Genomic DNA, 20,860 nt, shown 5'->3' with positions numbered 1-20,860 from the left:
CCCACATATATATGTATACATCAATCATAGACAGTATATCATTGACGGCGAATGGTAGGTTTTCATGAAAATAACTATTGCTAATGCAAGTACAATGAATTTGTCAAAAAGAGAACGAATTATTATCAATTGACCGATATTTAATTGCCGATATTTTTTTTCTCCATTCAGTTGTGGATGTACGATTATATGGGTGTTTGTCATTTATCGTAAAAATGTGTTTGCACTAAACGAGTAAAGAAAACTCTGCTTCTCGTATAGGAAAATATACGCTGTATGTTATTTCTGGTTGGTTAAGTTTCTCAATATTGTTTAATTGTAAAATTTTGTACATGTATTAAAGCAATTTGCCTCCTTTTAGTGATAAGTGTTGATAACAAGAAGGAAAGTGAGTACAACATGAGTGGGAACGAAGTATCGGTTACTATAGGTTATGATACAGCCGTAGATGGTAAGTTAGTTTATTTATCTGTTTGATTTTCATATTTATTTTTTCGTTGTAACTCTCGTCCTTTATGGTTACAAAAATTAAACAGTTGACACATTCAATCGGACAATCGACTGTTATGTGAGCATTGTTTTTCGTCGCTTTGGTAGATTCGATATTTTTGTGAGATGTTATTTATAACATTAGTTCGTGACTACCGATTACTCGTGTTTAACATTTGTACAAGCGAGTAAACATGAAATAAACGCCAAAATAAAGTGCTCAAATTTTGTATTAAGTTGCCCAGTCAGGGAACTCGGACAGATTAAAGATGTATGTGCCCCAAGTGGAAAATGCAAATGTTGTAACGAGAAGTGTTATAATACTAGGTCCTATTCCAGCCAGCGCGATATCTCTAGTTTTTATATGACCAGCTGCAGTAGCAATTGCATTTGGCGGTGTACCTACTGGTAAGTGAAACGAGAAAGAGCAACATAGAGAGGCTGGCATCATCAAGTATAGTGGATGTATTCGTAAAGCGACACACTGAAAGAAGCAGTATATAAATACATAGTAAACAGTAAATGCATATTAAACAAAAATGTGAAAATAAATTGGCAAGTGAAAAAAGAAGATATCATTTAGGCATCGTTTAGGATTCCTTACCATTTCTGCCAAAACAGGCAAAATAATGTTTGCAACGGCAACATTAGAAGTCAGTTCTGTCACCATTTCCACAAACATACATACAATAACCAATATTGCAAATGGATGTATCGATTGTAAAGCTATAAGAGCATTTCCTAGAATGGAGGAAAGCTTGGAACTGGTGCTTCCAGCCGAGATAGCGAATCCACCACCCAAAACTAAGATTAAACTCCAATGCATCTTCTGATTTATCATTTTCCAACTAATCATGCTTGGCGATGGTTTGGTCGGACGATTAACCGGATCCGGATCAAACGATCGAAGGAAATCAAGTTTGGATGGTAATATGAAGAAGAGAATGGTAACGCAAGCAGCTGTTGTTGAGTCTTTCACGTTTCTGCAAAGAACTACGTTTGCTGAGTACATTTTGTTAAGACAAGCTTTTATTCGAGGAAGGGGAATATGAGGAGAAAGGGGAAGCGAAAGAGGTAGAAAAGGATCGAAGCAGTAACAATAATTATCAATGAATAAAAAAAAAGATACCTACAAATCAGTAAGGTAACTTGGCCAACCCCGTACGAATCCGGGGTTTCTGAAGAACCACAGGAGTACAACTGCAAAGAAAAGGATACCAACAGCGGATTCGTGCCACGTAATTGGGCCGAGTTCTTTGTATTTTTTCTCGATCACGGTCGCTGCAACCTTCTCTCCTTGCGAACCGATATCAATAGCTTGTGCATCTTTGCTATTTGGTCTGAACATTCCCATGTACATAACTTGAAGCCAAAGCCATGTGAGGAAGCCCATCAGAAGCATCGGTGGGACAGAATAAAGCATCCAAGATGTTAGACTAATACCTGAACTGTTTGGGAATCGTCTGTAACATAAATGAACGATTGTTTCTCTTTCTTTCTCATTACAGTTAATCATTTCATAGTTTACGAACGGTCAGTTGATAGATGAATAGACAATTTGGTGGATGGTTTGAAAGTGGATCGTTCATCGAGAGCGCTTACTTTTCGAAGAATCCTTTTAACGTCAAGTTGGTGCCCGTTCCAACCAACGTGCCAATGCCTCCGAGACTGGAAGCGTATGACGTTACGAGATAGTAAACCATCGTGACATGAGTCGGTTTCTTCGTCCTACAATTAATACAGAGGAAAGTTACAGTAATAAGCGTTGAATATCAATAGCGAAGAAGTTTGTTGTTTTTTTGTCATTCATTCTTTTCCTCCCTATCTTTCTTCTTTTTTCTTGTTTAAATGCATTAACACTTTCACTATAAATGAAATTTAATTTTTTCTTCCTCAGAAGAGATATAATTATTTTTATCAGAAATGTCTTTGCATTCATCTTAATTATTAACCACTATTTAGGCAAGCAATTGTCAACAATCAATGAGTAACAATAGTATACAGCTATCACTGAAGCACATTATTCTCCACCCGAGTAAGAATATGTAACAAATATTCGATAAAGTGCAGTTGACATGGTTATTTGATTTAGTCTTATTGATTGTATTAAGGAAACTTATCAATTGATGAGTTTGCGACTACGTACGGTTCCGCACCCTCTTCACCTCCACAGCTATTTTCTTCTTGAATAAACATGTTACCCAAACCTTGCTGAAAATCCAAAGAAAAAAGGATAAAGTTCAATGTAGAAGATGCTTGCTGACAGTGGATTAAGTATATTTAATTGCTTACTGCTTCAAGTTCTAATAGAACAGTTTCGATAATGGGTAACATCATGGTCGTGGCAGCGGTATTTGAAATCCACATCGACAGAAACATGGTTACACAGAACAAGCCCAGTGTTAATCTGTAGATTGCATAATATGCATATTTTATGGTATGAACATACACTCTTGTTCATAGATATGTATTACAACCCTATCTGTTGGTTTCATGTAAAACGTGATAATCGAGTTAATGAGGGGAATGATTGATTATTCGGAATTATGTACTTATGCAAGATAATAGAATTGAGAATTATGTAAAATTATATAATCATGCGAAACAATTTAAAATGGTAAAAATTATCTGTAAGAAAATGACGAATTAGCTGTTGTATATTGCCATTTCGAGTACTTCGATATAAATTTCATTGAGAGAAATTTAGAAAATTCAGAGTCGTTACATGATATAAAAAATGACGAGTAGATTGATAGAATCAAAGAAGCGGAATGTAAAAAGAAATTCCATCCGCACTCTATCGATAAGGAAGCAGAAGATGGTGAGTAAACGAAAGATTATTAAATGCTTTTTGGCATCCTGAATTACCTTCGATGACTGCAGCCTATCATTTTAATGATCAGTAGCGCGATACGCATATGCAGGCCAGAGTTTTCAATAACGATCGCAATCACCATGCTACCGATAAACATCATCGTGGTATCGTTCATATAGCAGGTACAGGTATCGCCGGTATTCATTATACCCATCAGTGGATAGAGAACGACAGGAATTAAACCTGTGATTGGTAAGGGAAGCACCTCGGTCATCCAAAACATTGCCATCAAACCAACCACGTATAGACATCGCATCGCTATTACCTGCGTTCAATTGACACGTAATTCTTTACGTATGACAATGCGAGACAACGAATGCACGAATGGACGAACGAACACAAGAAAACTAGAGAGAAAAAGGTAGAAAATAGGGAATATAAAATAGAAAGAGTAAAGGTGGAAATGGATAAAGTGGATAAAGTAAAGAAAAATTAACACTTTAACGGTCAGATCTTTTTGAGTTGGGGAATGTACAATTGAAATGTATTTGCTCTTTGTCAGTATAGTAACAGCAGGTTTTTTGTATTTTCAATGATGCATAAAGTACTTTTATTGAAATAGGAAAAGGAAGTTAAGGATGGAACATAATAAAACAGTAATAAGAAAAAGTGTAAAAGATAATAATAGAGCAATAGAAGAAAGTAAAACTCTAAACTATGGGAAAGAAGATAGTATAAAAAAAAGACTACTGAACACTGATTACATAAAAACTAAAGACACGAATTAAGAATTGTGTGCTATTATTTAATTTTCAATATACAAGGGACGGCGTTAACAAGACAACATATTACAATATGTTTTAACGTTAGACGTTTGTCACAATTTCGATTTCATAATGCATCAGTGGACAAACCGATCATTAACGTTCTGAAAGGACTGTAAAGAGTCACTTTTTGAAAATTGAAAAGAGATGGTGTTATGAATTACATATGTGCGGAATTCTTATGTTATGTATTTCCACGTTTATGATCTAACGGTTTTAAAGATATTTATATGCGATATATAGGATATTATGATAGCTTTGAATTATTAAGAATCAGAATGGGAGTAAAAAGTAAATGACAAAGAGTTACACGAGAATAAGTTATAAGATTAAAGAGGAGAAAACAGTAAGACAAAAACAGGAGAAACATACAATAATGATAAAACAATTATATAACTAATGTAAAGGAAAACTATCTTGGGACGAACCTCGGTAGTCTCGACCATAACGATAGGAAACAGAATCAGTGGCCATAGTACGATCACGAACGATCTCCAGTAGATTGAAAGGAATTGTATCAACAATCTTGCAAACCCGTCTGTCTTTCTGAAACGATAACACCAATGACTGAAGAGATGAATAGTAATGAGAATGGGAAAAGAAGATTGATAAAGAACATTACTACAACTGATAACAAATTTAGCCAAAAGCAATATGGTACTACGATAATTAAAAGTTATTATTTTCTTATATATATAATATAGAATATAAGAAGGATATAAGAAGCGAAGATCTTGGTTGAATCTCTTTTTTGTATTTGTATCATATTAAATCAATTTAAGTTTCCCATGTATTTTTTATTTATAATCTACGGCTCAAGAAGTTTGAGCTGGATCTAATAGTTGAAACAACAGTTCCTTAAATAAACAATTTTTGTCGATATGAAAAGAGACTTGAAGAAGTTCCCATAAGAATAGCGTTATTTTGTATTTTGTAAATTTATCATTATTTTTAATAATGTTCAGAAATCTGTTTTCTTTTACAGATTAAGAATGTGATAAGAAAAATATTATATGTACATGTATAGTGCTACTTAAGAAATACAAAGATACTTTTGAAGCCTTTTCGCATTGATAAATTGTTGTTTAAACCATTATTTAAACCGTTAAAATCAGTTAAAATATTTAAACCGTGAACGATCCTATATGTTGATATAGAATATACGAAAAAGTTCAATCGGTCTGAATGATGATTTGATACGAAAAAGAAAAGATAACGAAACAAACAAGATCTTCAATTTATTATTCAGATTATTCAGAAAGAAAATAGTGACTTTTAGTTGTTCTAGTGATATTTAGATACTATCATATTTGGTGGAAGACCTACTGTTACAAATAATACGATGATTTCATTATTTTACCACAAACGTACTTCACCCCTTTTTCTGCCTCTTGCATAATAAACGATAAACTATGATCGATTGTCAATCCGATGCGTACCTTCTGTTGGTGGAATCGATGATTTCCGGATACGCATCATCGGTCTGTGACGCCATCGTTCTTTGTCCAGTCAAAAGCCATGTACCTAGCCAGAGAAGAAATCCAAATACAGTTACGTTTATGAAGCGTTTTTTTCTATATAATCGAGGAAAGAAAAGGAGAAGGTGTCGAAAGACTTATCGCGGATCACTCGAAGCGCTCGCTTTATGAATTAATTCACTATATTGAGTTAACATGGGAGATTGCAAAATTCAAGACGAGCGTATTGTAGTGCATTGTTTCCTTGTCATTGTTAATACAATGTCGAAACGATACAAGTAGTTCCGCAATTGGTCATTCTTCTGTCACTACCTCAGTCCTTCTCTGTGCTCCCTTCTTTTATACCGCATGCTCGGATTACGGGCTAAGTAATTTCACTAACAAGCGGCACCGAACGAGATTGACCTGAAAGGTCTCGCACGATGGGTTATCCTAACCATGTCGTCCATTTTACGGTGTTCGCCGTTAAAGTTTCTTTTTCTACGCTATTGCGTATTCGCGTCTTCAAATGGATTCAATTCCGTGCTTTCTGGTATTATGCTATTTCAACGGAACTACAATCAACATATTGTCCCGTTCCTATTTCACATGTAAAAAAATGTATGTCAATAAACAAAGTACTTGTACTGATCCGTATTCGTGCGATCCTGAATTTGACTTTAGAAGTTTAAGGATGTAGGAGAACAAATGTTGTAACAGATGTTCGTGTATGTTCTGCTTCTTTAGTTGTGTTTATAAAAATATGCGTTTACATAAATATTCGCGGTCTAGTTATTATGTTGTTTTAGCCAAGTTAAAATATCGTTCGATTGCCATTTGAAAAATTGAAAAATATCGTACTACACAGTATCGATGCAGCGCGCAACTGCACGTTTTGCGCCTTTCCTTTCAATTGTTCGAATCGGTTGTTGGCATCGTTGTATTAAAAAGACAGTCGAGACAAAAATAAAGATTCGTGTTTGCAACTGTGCAGCAATTAACCAGTTATATCAAGTCTGTACGGTTTCGAAGCGTTTGCAATTAAACCACGTTCCATTAACCTTTTAACCGAATCATCCGTAGAACAAAAATACCTATACTTTTAAAAGTAAATGTCAATAACGACTAGACTGTGGATATTTATGCATTCATAGAAAATTTAAACACGACGAAGAAGACCGGCATTTATAAATATCAATCAGCCAGTTTTTTCTTATTGAAGGAGTTCATTATACTTGACATCATTATATAGGCGTCGTGTATTTAAAACAGATTGTAAGATGCAAATGATTTATTTAATTTGAATGTACCATTGGCAAGGTTTTAGATAGACAATTTAAGTTTTGTATGATGCACATGATATTCCTAATTCTACAAGAAGATACTAACAATAAGTATTACTTTTGATTAGTCTGCCATTAATTCGTATATTCTTAGTTACAATCAAGGTCAATTGACCAAAATATCTACATACTTATGGACAATCGTGTATTTACTGTTAAATACTCTGAGGACGGCTGCTCTGACAAGCATATAGCCTGAATTTCCGGGTGCTTTGAAGCGATCGAACAAAATTCAAAGCGAGCAATATTTGCTATTATTATTATAGTATTTAATATTTAATTATAGTATATAATATTATTATTATAGTATTATTCAAATATGTAATGCAAAAACACTTTCATAATATTTCGTTTATAGCATCCATTGCTTTTCTTACTGTTTTATTTAACAGTATTTAACATTATTATAGGATACTGCATGAAGTGTGGAGTCTGTAGAGTGTTAAAAACACGATCGAAACCCGAAGAACCTTTAAATTGTAGAATTTACTTTCAGTAGAAATAAACAATAGCAAATTATTATGTCTAAGAAGTTCCTAACGAAGAAGAAGAAGAAGAAGAAGTAATTCAATGAGCAGCGATGTTGTTCGTGTGTGTTCACTTGGATCGATTTTTTCTTACTTTTACCAGTGCAGAATGTTTAAGAATGCCTTTTTATCGGTTCTTTTATCTCAAAGTTTGCCTCTTGACTGGTACCGAAACGGCAACAAGCCATGAATTCCAGAAGAGTCAACATACTGAGCTTATACTTTATAATAGCTTATAGCATTGCACCGACATCGCGAAATCGCATGGCTGTGAGAAATCAGGAACCAAAGACAAAATAAGATCCTAAGTCGAATATCATTGCAAGCAAAATCACTATTACAACGTGAATTTTTATGTATTCGTCGAAGAAGATTTTAAGGAGCAAAAATGCGTGGAACGCACACAATAAGCTACGAGTGGTTCTTCGTCATAATATTTGAATATTTACCATCGAAAACTTCCGTGTATATTTTATATCTGTCAGATAAAATATTTTGAAATTTCACTAGCGCTGTGACGAGATACTAACAAGACGATCGTTATAATTATATCGGTAAAATCTGAAAGTAATCTGGAAATATACTATATATACAGGGTGATTGGTAACTGGTGGTACAAGCGGAAAGGGGGTGATTCTACGCGAAAAAAGAAGTCGAAAATATAGAATAAATATTTTTCGTTTGAGGCGTTGTTTTCGAGAAAATCGACTTTGAATTTTCGCTCGGTACGCGTGCGGTACGTTATAACGGATCTCACTGTAGATCGTTGTCTCGATGGAAAAATTTAAAAAAAAAAAAGAAAAATTAAAAAAAAATTTTTATTCTATATTTTCGACTTCTTTTTTCGCGTAGAATCACCCCCTTTCCGCTTGTACCACCAGTTACCAACCAATTGTGTGCCAATTTTTTCATAAATATATGTTTGCAGTAAATGCCTCGTAATTTCCACTATACTATACTATACTACTGCATATATAAAATATATGATATATTAAAAATATAATATACTGTATATAGTATATATTATATATATATACTATGCTATATAATATATATATATAGTAGTATAGTATAATCGAAATTACGAGACATTCACTGCAAACATATATTTATGAAAAAATTAGCACACATATATAAAATATATGATATATTAAAAATATAATATACTACATATAGTAAATTATATATATACTATACTATATACTATATATATAGTAGTATAGCATAGTGGAAATTACAAGACATTTACTGCGAACATATATTTATGAAAAAATTAGCACACGACGTGAGTTGTTAATAGTAATCTTAAATATATCCAGACTTTTTATTATAGTGGACAATTGATTGTTTAAATGGTTTTTTGATCTTTGGAAAATGCATACTTGTACTGAATATCCTGCAACTTCTATAATGTAGTACGTATTCAAATCTGTTTCGAACATTACCTTATTTAAAATAATCATGATAATCACACGTACACGCATATAACAATGATAGTTTTCCATCGTATGTTTCTTCTGGAGAGCGAACGTATATTCTATATGTTTTGAGGATGAAAAGTATAAATAGTATCTTAATACTTTCTTATCGCGTTAACATAGAGTATCTACAAAAAGCATTTTCACGTATGCTAATTTTTTAATAGATTTTTCTCTATCATATCTCATATTACATTTCCATCGTATCAGACTTTTGTAATCACGTGAAAATGCTACCGAGTGATGTATAACTTAATATACTTGGTTCTAATTAATTAGTACATAAATGCTATTATAACTACAATGGTATGTGAGTACTTTTTCATAGCCACTGTATAAAAATATATATCACCCAATATAAAAATTAGAAGCTTCTGGCTTGTTCTATGGTTATGGGATGCTGCAGCGTATAATGACGACAGTCGTGTCTCATGTAGTATTAATAAAATTTCCAAATATTTCATACAACACATATATTACGCATATTTTAATGACAATGTGAGTCATTTCTGTAGCTCATTGTCGTCTCTCAAAAGCGGAGTGTACAATATCAAAGATAAGAGTTGATAAGCAAAATATTAATTGGGAGAAAGATATTTGATCGGCAGAAGCTTTGGAAAAAATCTTAATACAATTTTAAACGTGTCATGCTTGGTTCCTTATCACTAGAATTTCAGATGTTTACACGCAGATTTATATTTTTATCAACACAACTAAAGAAACAGAAAGACGTTGGTTCCACTTATTAAATGTTATAACGAATATTATTATACAAACATTTTTTTATATTAAATGCTTTCTATGCACTTGTGCAACCGTCGATCATCAATTTTCCATAAATAACAAATGCATAAACATACTCATATCATATAAAAATATGTAACACAAATGACAAAAATGGAAAGTTTTTAGCTGGCTTCATAGTTATGTCTGCATACAACCCTTAAATATAAAGTATTATAGTACACACGTTGGCTCTACGAATTTTATTGGTATGTTAAGACACGTTTTGTTAAAACGTGACACAATATATATATATATATATTGATTTTTAATATTCATCATAACGAATATGAATAAATGGGCAAAGATTTGGGACATTGAAGATCTATATATCGTACGTATACGAATTGAAATCGTTCGATTGGATATCGCGTGGCCGGACAATGAACGGGATCTCTAATCACCGTTGATTCTTCAATCACCGTAATACAGCTCGTACGGTATATCGTCGTATGATTATTATTGTATTTGCCGCGTATTCTCGTTCACTTTCCCGCGAACCGATCTCACCAAGATAGAATCGAGTCGTTCGATTCGCTTAAAAATCGACCGTTTCCTTTGATCGTCGTGCACACTTTTCTCTACCACTGCCTCGTCTCGTTTGAAGAATCGAACCCACTGTCGTTTGAACTATCACCCTTCTCTTTTACTTCTCTTTCTCTTATTCAGTTGTTCCTCCCGCCTCTTGCTCCTTCTCTTCTTTCTAACTACCACTCTGCTAATACTCTACCACCACTTTTTCTTCTTCTTCTTCTTCTTCTTCCGCTTCTCCTTCTTCCTACTCGTTTTCTCTTGTTTTTTGTTACTTACCCCTACTTTGTGGTTCGTCCTCTGCCTGCTTAGTTGGTTCTCCAACGACTGGTAAGTGAACTCAACGAAGCAGCGACTCGTGACAAACGTATCATTCCCCGTCTCTCGACCTTGATACGTCGATGTTCTTATTGCAGGTTTACCCGTGAACGTAATCTACCAATCACCCACGTGGAATTCGTATTTCGATGTGATCAATCGCTTTTTTCTACCTTTGCTTTTTGCGATATTCGGGAAACGTACGAAAAGAGAAAAGAAGAATTCGATCATAGCTCAGAGTTTCAGGGTGTGAGATCGCGAGAATCGCGTAAACGTGTCAAAGAACGAAATTACATTTTCAGCAATTTTCAAGTTCTTGTTACTTTTCTCACATACATAATAAAGTTTGTCTGTCGTTTGAGATAACGAGCTAATGGATATATTCTTGATTGTTATTTACTTAGTAAGATTAATTGGAATTTTTTTTAAATAAGTATACATTTCAATAAAAGAGAATAAAGTACGCATGGCGGCGTTTAAATCAATTTAATCCCGCTAGTAATTAATCCCGCTCACGCTATCGTTCGTCCTCGTGTTTATTACGTGACGCATCCCATGGTTCAAACAGGCCGCTGAACGTAGTTAGAGAAAATGCAAACTTGGAACGTGTCGAAAAAATTCGCCAAATAAGACCGAGCAAACTGTACAGACACAGTCAGTCAGGAACTTGTTGTCTCATCTCACTTCCCAAACAAACTAAAAACGTACATTGTCACAAAATTATTTATATTTACGTATTCCTATTTACATACAATTAGTTGCAACAGTCAATTTATTTTGTGCAATTTATTTACATGTTCTTGTACTTTTCTTTAGCCTTGTGTAATTAGTTTAGTGAACGAAGAGTGTCTCGCGTAACACGACTCGATTTTAACGCGATTTTTCCACCGTTTGCCACGATGTAGCAGAACATATTTTGAACCTTGGTTCAACGCTGTCGAGCGTACAACGAATGTCTACGAGTAAAAAAGTTTCGAAAATACTTTATATTCATAACGAAACCACTGTTACCTTCGGTAAAATAAATGGGAACGTATCTTGCTTTCTTCATGACATTGTAAATAGGACTTTACAACAAATTCAAAAAGCATGATATTTTTATTAACTTAATACTAGGTTCGTCGTAGTGGAAATAATATTTCATTTAAAATATCCAATTTACATTTCAGAAAGATAGAATTACTAAATACGGTATGTGGAGTTGCACATGTAGCCACTGTAGTAATAAATAGCAGGTTATTCAAACTTCTGCAACGATGCAAAATTTTGTATTGCAGAAGATGGTATGCAATTTGAACAGGCATTAAACTAAAGTGTACTGTAAGCCTGGTATTGAGTTAATAACAGTATCGTGCAATATGCCTTTTGAATTTGTCATAAAATGTTCTATAATGTCATGGAAGATTTGTGTTTTCCAATGTGACCTTGGTTTTGTTGTGAAAACAAAGTATTTCCGGAATTTTTTTATCCTCATCCATAGTACGCTCGACACCATTAAACTACGGTGTAAAACATTTTCTGCTACACAACCGCAAATGGCGGATAAATAGCGAGACGCGTTGCACTGGACGTAACACTGTAATTGTATATGCTAGTAAAGTGCAATTTGTTTTAATAAATCCCCATCCATTGTACAACTTTTACATGATGTATTACTTTCTACCATGTCGTTCGAATACTTTCGTTATTTATTAGATACAGTTAGCCAAATACACGTATACTTTGACGAGCTTTTAATCTTGACTTTTTCGAAAACAAAGTTTCCTACGTAATTTTATTCCATTCTTCGTTTCTCTCTTATTTCCAGTCACATAATCTCTCTGACTCGTGTGTACAGATTTACGAACATCGTATGGTATATACCGATCTTGTGTCTCCATTTCCCTTCTAGAACTTGATGCATATCATGAGATACACCACCCCCTATTTTTTGTTAGTCTCTAGCCTTTAGCTAATCTAGGTCTCCTATATCTTGACGCGTATCGATAGAAGCTGGCAGAATAAATTATGGCTAAAAATACGAGAGCGGTGTTACCCGATGTTGTCAGATTTCCTTCGAGTCTCTTTCAAGTTTCAAAAATATTAATAGTCATTTATTTAACAGTACCGTTAGAACACCGAGGTAGTTTTGGACAAAATTCAATATCATAGAAATAAAGAATTATCTTAAAGCAAACTAGTCGAGTAGTTAAATCTATTTGAAAACGTAAGTTATTTGAATATCTGTTGTTTCATTTCATGATATTTCGTATTTGTTACTTGACTTAATCAGAAAGCAAATATACAGATGTTTATCTATGGTAGAATTTGGAATCTCTGCTAAAAGATCCTAATGTGTACGTCTATGTATGTATTTCTTACATATTTCTTTTCACACTTTCCAATCTGATAAAATGTTTCAGTAGTTCGAGTTCTTTCTGAAACGAATATTTTACGCGAGGTAAATAGGTAAATATATTTTTTATACGCGAGAGATAATTATCTGTTATCCTTTAGTTTTCACTATCATTTGTAACGATCGAGTATTTAGAAAAGAAATTATTTGGAAATTGTAATATTAATTTATTTCAAATTAGTAAGCCTTGGCATTTACGCTATTTACAAACAATTTTATTTTCAAGTAAACACGTTTGCTATTTTAGTTGACGTAATTATTTATATTTTTTCATTCGCTATTTTCATTTCCAATAAATTTCAAATAAATATACTGTTCATTATGTATGTTTAATTTATTCCTGTACACGCTGTTATCTCCTTAATTATTGAAACTTAATAATATATTCCGATTTCTTTTTACATTTTTATTTAAAGAGAGGTCAATGTCGATATAGCTTTTTTAAATGGAGCTATACATCTTTTTTATACACCATTCGATGTATCTTTTAATTCTCTACAAAAAGGAGGTGTGAAGGTACTTGGGTCGAAAAATGATTAGTTCAAAAGATATTTCAATTTTAATATTGTCAAACTTATGGTATGAGTAACAAGAAGAACATACATAGCAAACAAACGTAAAAGCGACCCAAGTACTTTTATAGCTTTATCTAGAGAATTAAAAGGTGCATCGAATTGGGTATAAAAAAATGTATTAGCATTAGTATTCATTGCACCATCCGTACACTGTTCAATGTTACACTAAAAAATGTTGTATTGGCATTGAAATCTCTTTAAATAAGAATGTAAAAAAAGATCGCAAAATCTTCTCTTTTCTTTTCGCTTAAGACAATGATTCCCTTCTTGGAGTACATGGTTTTGCTTTCTACTTATTACATATATGCAACATTTACAATTCTATTTAATTTATTTCTTTCTTTCCTTTCTCTCTTTCTCCTGTTCTTCCCTTATTTTCCTTCTTCTTTATTATTTATTGTTCTTGTTATTTTGCATTCTTTCTTCTCATATGTTATTATGTCTGTTCTTTTTCTTCACAGATTCTACATATCTTTTTGTTACTTTCTTCCCTATATCTGTTGCCTCTCCATTCGTTGCAGCATCTAAATCTTGCTATAGTGGTTTTAGTTTTATGCCCTTTCCTTTGTGTCCAAGGTCTGCCCGGGTTGTCTAATATAATTTGCTCTTTCTGCTGTCATTCAATTTTTGTATTCCATTCGTACTCCTTTTGTATTTCTTTGCCGAGGTTGATCCTCGACTTTATTTTGTTCCTCCTCCCTCTTACTTTCTTTTCCCTATACTACTTGTTAATCCACTCATCTATTCTGCTCTTTCCCTTGTCTTCTTTTGCCTCCCTTTGCCAGTGGTTTGTTCCACCTCCTTCATGATACGATCTCTTCGTTGCCACTGAAACTACCATACCAGTCAAAATGCCTGGTTCTACAATTTTATAATTGTGCCAACCCTCACTTATAGATCATGGTCCCAGATGGATTAATAATACTAAAAATGTACTACATAACATGGGATTCCTTTTGTAAGAAAGTAATAAATCAATAAATATAAAGATATTCGATTAATACGAATTCTTTAAAGATCAGTCATTTTGACTGGTTGCGGTAGAAATAGCTTCGTTTTAACTGTCGGTAGTTCTAGTGCTAATTTACCTCAAATTTATTTCCTCCTATTCTCTTCTATTTACCTCACTTCTGTATTTTTTCAGTATCACGTTCTCTGTTTCTTTTTTTACTCTGTCTTGATACTTTAGTACTCTGCTTCCTGCTTCTATACTTATTTCTTCTATTTCTGTTTCTCCTCACATCACATATCCAGCTGTCTACCCCATCTATCCCGTACTAACCTACATAACAGCGAAATCATAATCATAACTTGCGTCTATTTTAAACGCTAAATTACTCAGTTTGTTGTGTACTGAAGGCTACTACTTTTGCCCTTTGCCCCATACATGTATTTGCTGTCCGCTATCTAAATACAACAGTTTGCATTAACAAACAGTTAATGTATAATTTACGAACTGAAAGAATCTACAAAGGAGGCAAAGATTATAACCGTCAGTTCCTTTTATTACATATTAGCTTTCGGAAAAAGACAATAAAATTATAATTACAGTCATTCTCTGCTCTTTTGATATCGATGAAGATAACGAGAGAAAACAAATACATTTTTATTGACCTTTCTGTTTTGTTTGTCGGTTTATGACTGAAAAGAATATTTTCATATAGAATAATTAAAACAGCCAAAGGTATAATTGTTGAAACATATAATACTTGATAAATTCTAACGATATTTGAATATCGTTCGTTTTGATATTGTGACAAGCAATATTTTTTTAATTACGAGCAGACTGACATAAGATTAAAAACTCAATCCTGAGAAAAACATAAGATTAATCGATAACGCATACTGCTTTCTAAAAAAAAAAAAAAAAAAAAAAAAAAAGGGAAGAAGACATCTTGAAAGGGCAAATATCTTAAATTAAACACGTGGATACGAACATGTCTGTTAGAAGAAACGACTTTGGACGACTGACAATGGCAAGTGAAAATTACGTGCATAAGACGAAGGACAACTGCGTTGTTGATTACAAAATTACAGTTAAATCCTCTATAATCACAATTAAATTACGGCCACATAACTAAATGTGTACGTACCACCAATCGCACTCAACGAACGTATCTCTGTGGGGTGTCTCGCAATCGATAACTCTGTTACAAAGTGATATCTCCGCTGTTATCGAATGATGAACACGTTAATTGCTGGACCGAAGAAACATGTATTAGAAATATTGAAGAAATTATTTATGTGAAAATTTATCCACATACAAAATAGATAATGAAACAAAGGTTATTCATTTCGTTTAATAGAGATCGAATAATGAAATAATCTAGAGAAAAACTATTTCACGTTCAAGTAAACTGAGATAATGTTCAAGATAGTAATGCATTATTGGAATTCTTAAAAGAATTAAGTGATCTACATATTTTTTCCTTATATCTGTTTCTTTACCTATTACTGCCCACAAATGGCTGAAAAATCATGCGTCGCATTTAAATGGAACACCGTGTACATGCGGTGATGTAATTTGGCGCCAGAATAGCTAGCAGAAACGGCGAACGTTCGATTACCATTGACCGTGCGTACTATGAGTGGGTGGGTCGTCGAGTTCGATGCGTTTCAACGGTCACAACCAAGGGAATGAACTCGTGTATCCTTGGACTCGGTCCAATTTTATTTTCAAGGTTACATTGCAGCCATTTCTTACCTGAGATCATTGATCCAATTGAAGCGAATCGAGCTATACACGCATATGCAACGAACATATACAGGCATATGCAACGAACACGCGAATAACAAATATTTAATAAGTCGCTTTTTTTTGTTTGTAAAAATTAAGTCGATTAGCTAAGATATTTCTCATTTTTTGTCACGTAGATTAACACTTAATACGTGACTTGCTTTTATATATATTGAATTCAATTACAGAGGCTACAAAATGTATCGGCACATAACCTTTATTTTGTAGCGTTATTTTTATCGGGTTTTACATTTCATCTACATGATATCAAATTCTCGTACGACACGAAATTTCGTATACTTGAACTTGATCAATTAGTATTTAGCAATATGCCAATATCTTTTTGTAATCACTGTAGTAAGGAAATAATAGCCAGAAGCAATACTTATCATTTTCTTATAGAGTCAATGAATAATACATTTTAATTATTCGTTTGAAGATTGATTGACAGTGTATTTTAAAGTTTAAAACGCGTTTCATCGATGTGTAGTTCTAAATATACTTAAGTTAAAAATATGTTTGAATTAATTACGGTATAAGTTTAGAAAAATCTTTCTTGTCCGATCAATAAGATAAGTCTTACCTAATCAGTTGCATTCTCGTAGATACCAATATTTCTGCATTGCGTATCTATTATTTACCCAAATGGACATTTCATAATAATAATGGTAATAATATGTAATAATAAAATAATAATATAGATAGCAATAATAAAATGATGATATAGATAGACTAAAGTCATTATTTGTCAATGCATAATTTTTGTATACTAAATTGCATTTTGCCAAAAATAGGCAAGTATCGGATTTATGCGTTTTCCGGAAATAATCGTTTACTCAAAATAATATTTTTCAGAGAAGTACAGTGTTTACGCGAGTATCTCCTTTGCTGTGTTATTGTTGGGTGTCGGAGTTCCACTTTGGTGGCACACTACTGCAGTTCCGCGTGTATCGCTTCCTTACGCTGGAATCGAAGCACTCTCCGACCTAGACATCAATATTAAAACGAAAATTGTCGTCGTAGCTCTGTCTCGAGATCGAGCTGAATCCTTGGTGCACCACATAACGGATGCTTTTAAAAATTCCAGTGAGCAAATGAAAATTACATCCTCCTATTTCTCTACATATTTTTTTCATACACGGTAACATGTAAATATAATACATTTCAAGAACTAATTCAACATCCAGAAACAATGTACATCGTATAAACGCATGTCCTATTTGGTCTTGTTTACCAGACACAGCGAGCTTTTTACAGCGAAATTTTTATATAATATATTTCTATAACAAACAATTTTAATCCCTCTTCTTTTTCCTCATTGAACTTCAGTAAGTTAAGGATTAAATATAATATCGATGATAGAAATTTTACACTAAAGTATGAAATATCATGCGTTAATAAAGTATTATTAAATATCAAGTATAAGATATTTTCGCGATCCTTTTAATTAATCCGTTAGATTTTTATTTGCGAGGGTACTCGAAATTATTTGTTGTTGAAATGTTTGCGCAAAATTTGTTGAAAATGTTATATGTGCTTCGGTACAAAATCGAACAAGGACTTGAGCAAATTTAAAGAATGTTAGACATATTTCATTTATAATTTAATAGAATTTAATGGGAAAGAGATTAAATTTTTTTATTATAAATGCATATATTATATAAACATTTTTTTCTAGTAAAAAGTCATTATATCCAGTGAACAAAGTCAAGTAGAACATATGTTGATATAAACCTTTTACATTTTTTGTAGATACCGTATCGAGTGCTGAAATATAGTCCATATGTTATAGGACACCTCACACACACACACACACATGTATATAGAAGCTTCATGTGTTACAGGTATCTGTCGGATAGAAGTTATTTACCATGTGATATCCAGTAATCTAGTAACTTCTGCGTTTACGCATCATGAACTAGAGAAAATAGCATCGGCTTTCGACCTGGACGTCGGACAACTTCTACTTTTGGAAACAAACAACTTAAACGATGCAGTTCTCGTCGGCTCGAGAAGAACCATTTATTTTTCTACAGAAACCAGTAAGCAGCCAATCTTACGATCAAGATCGACAATCGCTGAAAATTTCACCGTCCTCTTGCAACCGTTCATTTTCATTTCAGCTGCCTCCACTTTGATTCAAGTATTATCGGAATGGGTGTTGCTTGAAAAGTCACTGACTTTAACGAGAAATGCACTCACCGAACCAACTCTTTACAGCCTAGATGAGGAAAACAGGAGAAGGTTCCCGGCTAGCCCGGCTTACGATGTACTCATCACTGTGGTCAATCCAGATCCAGAAAAACTGAAAGTTGCTTGGGATCTCCGCGTGATGGCCGAGGGTGGGTAAGAAAGAAAATCTCATTTTTCTAATAGCTCTGCCTTTACCGTCATATCCACAATGGACAGCATAATTACAGGTTTCATAACTGAATCATTTTTTATTACCATTAACATTAGTCCATAATGTTAGTCGATTGCATCGAATGGATCGTATAACGAGTTAGTATACACTAAGTAAAACTCCATTTCTTGAAATGTTAACCCCTGACAAGTTCAGATAAATGGAGTTCCACTGTACGTATAAAATGATTATGTTTCAACATTAATGTGATCCTAAGCAGTAAGAGGTATATAAAATTAGCACAGAACACGAAAATTTTCCGAGCTGAAATGATTCGCACAGAGTTCCGATCCAGAACCTATTGAGAATCGATGCGAAAATTTTAAAGATGAAAGAGACAAAGAAAAAATTGTAAATCTTCATCTATATCGATTCTTGAATTGCTGAAGAGAATCGCAGAACAATGGAATAGAATTCATCTTGAGTATTGCCAAAATTTTGTACAAATTATGCCAAAACACATTAAAATCACCCTAAAAGCTAAATAATACCTCATAGAATAAATGCTACTCAGTTAGGTTAAAACTGGCAAATTTTATCGTGAAAAATATTGCGCGAAACTGAATGAATCAATATTTATTGTTACAAATTGCTTATGTTATTAGCTCTAATTGACCAAAATGTGTTTATTTCATGTATACTTTGACATTAATGATAATAGAAGAGGTTTCATACAAAATCTGTAATATTAGTACAGTTATGTGTATCTTTATTGAATATCTACATATATTTTTTGCTTGTAGAATACGTCGAACCATTTCTCTCTGAGCTTTCGATTCTGAGTAACTTCTCTGTCAAATCACAGTGGTTGTATTTACTGCCATTGGATGTCAGCCCGAAACGAGTGCCTGATAGTGGCCCATTAGGTAGACATTTTGCATTATCAGAGGACGTTTTACCTCAATTAATTACACCATTGGAGAAAAAACTAGGTATGTTATTCGTATTTTCACCCTCTCACGAAGAACGAAATAAAATCTGTAACTCTAACATTATCACTATTTATTTTAGCCTCACAGGTTAGTCTCCATCCAACTATCAATTTCGTTATCTATGCTGTTCCTTGTGACAGCGCTCCGTTACATATTTACACGCGTTCTGGACATCGATCGAAAATTAACGCTAACGTCGAAGCGTTTCTTTCTCCAAGGTAATGCTCCTAATTTCGAGTCATCTCCAGTTAAGATATATTTACGTTGCCTTTTCTATTTCTTGGTATAGATGGGGTGGTGTAGTTTTGATCAATCCACCCGTTGAAGCTTGCATGGCTGCGAAACTCGATCAACCGGTTACCATTGTGCCTGAACAGACTACCATTGTTGGAACCTTTCTTACCCAACTAAAACTTCTTTTAGGCATTCCTGAACCGGTAATCAAATCATTATCTTTCTTATTCGATTACTCTAGCTCTACGTGTTTCTTTTATTTTCCATTCTACTATCCATTCGTTGATATGATGAAAAGTGTCTCCACGATGCATCTATTTTTTCCAGAAATTCTTAAATGGCGTTACCGCTGTTTCTCTGCCAGGATTGAAACTGCGTGATTGGGAAATCGATGCATTGCTGCGTGTACGCACGATCGAGCAATTAACATCGGCAAAATTGACTCTGCAATCGATTGCACAACTTCTTCAAGAAATTGGTAACATTGTGATTACAGATATTGTAGGAAACAGAATTAAAACAGCCTTACGTTTGGTGGAAGATTCGGCTCAACGATTAACGCGTGGCGATCTAGCTGTAGGTTTTCTGCTGAGTAAAGAAGCATTTGTTACTGCGGAAGCAGCATTCTCCGATCCAACGCTCTTTGCTTTGTTATATTTTCCCGAAGATCAAAAGTAAGACATATTTGCTATCATTCATCCTTATCTATACCAAGTCTTTCTCATCTTATTGTACTTTCTTTGATTTCAGATACGCTGTATACACACCTCTCTTCTTACCAGCCATGGTACCAGTCTTGCTTTCCTTAAAAAATATTTATCGCTATTATTTCCATCGAAGAGTCAATAATCCATTGAAGGAAACTGCACCAGGCCAAAATAAATGAGAGCAGCAAGTGTTTCACGATAACGTCTTCAACCATTTGCCAAGTTTTTACTTCATATTGTTTTTTTCTTTATCATTTTCATTGTATCCTACTGTCGAGTCATTTCTATACATCATGCTGTTTTATCTAGAT

At 33.6% G+C, this 20,860-nt stretch overlaps 2 protein-coding genes across 9 annotated transcripts; one reads left to right on the top strand and one right to left on the bottom strand.

Moving 5' to 3' along the window:
• Positions 1–30: 30 nt before the first annotated feature.
• Positions 31–20,783, top strand: PIG-S (phosphatidylinositol glycan anchor biosynthesis class S). Of its 3 annotated transcripts, none has more exons than XM_069129530.1 (10): positions 31–274; positions 362–451; positions 17,128–17,358; positions 18,117–18,314; positions 18,396–18,614; positions 19,420–19,608; positions 19,688–19,826; positions 19,898–20,045; positions 20,170–20,516; positions 20,593–20,783. In XM_069129530.1, exons 2-10 carry the CDS (start codon positions 400–402, stop codon positions 20,726–20,728), a joined length of 1,659 nt encoding a protein of 552 aa, XP_068985631.1. In that variant the 5' UTR covers positions 31–274; positions 362–399; the 3' UTR covers positions 20,729–20,783. The 3 variants fall into 3 exon arrangements, with proteins under 3 accessions (XP_068985631.1, XP_068985630.1, XP_068985632.1); XM_069129529.1 differs by having other exon boundaries at positions 31–288; XM_069129531.1 differs by lacking the exons at positions 31–274; positions 362–451 and adding an exon at positions 16,497–16,549.
• On the bottom strand, positions 461–10,666 carry LOC138188081 (protein I'm not dead yet). 6 transcript variants are annotated; one of them, XM_069129520.1, is made up of 10 exons: positions 10,527–10,666; positions 5,568–5,652; positions 4,557–4,674; positions 3,358–3,629; positions 2,782–2,896; positions 2,636–2,700; positions 2,092–2,217; positions 1,623–1,952; positions 1,094–1,472; positions 461–973 (listed from the first exon to the last, which is right to left on the bottom strand). In XM_069129520.1, the coding sequence occupies exons 2-10, from the start codon at positions 5,621–5,623 to the stop codon at positions 722–724; spliced, it is 1,713 nt and encodes a 570-aa protein (XP_068985621.1). In that variant the 5' UTR covers positions 5,624–5,652; positions 10,527–10,666; the 3' UTR covers positions 461–721. The 6 variants fall into 6 exon arrangements, with proteins under 6 accessions (XP_068985621.1, XP_068985627.1, XP_068985624.1 ...); XM_069129526.1 differs by lacking the exon at positions 10,527–10,666 and adding an exon at positions 10,447–10,520; XM_069129523.1 differs by lacking the exon at positions 10,527–10,666 and adding an exon at positions 10,227–10,356.
• Positions 20,784–20,860: the final 77 nt, after the last annotated feature.

The sequence above is a fragment of the Bombus flavifrons genome, chromosome 16 (genome assembly GCF_040668555.2).
Source record: "Bombus flavifrons isolate JBK064 chromosome 16, iyBomFlav1_principal, whole genome shotgun sequence".
NCBI classification, from domain to species: Eukaryota; Metazoa; Arthropoda; class Insecta; order Hymenoptera; family Apidae; genus Bombus; species Bombus flavifrons.
This window is presented reverse-complemented; position numbering and strand designations above follow the sequence as displayed.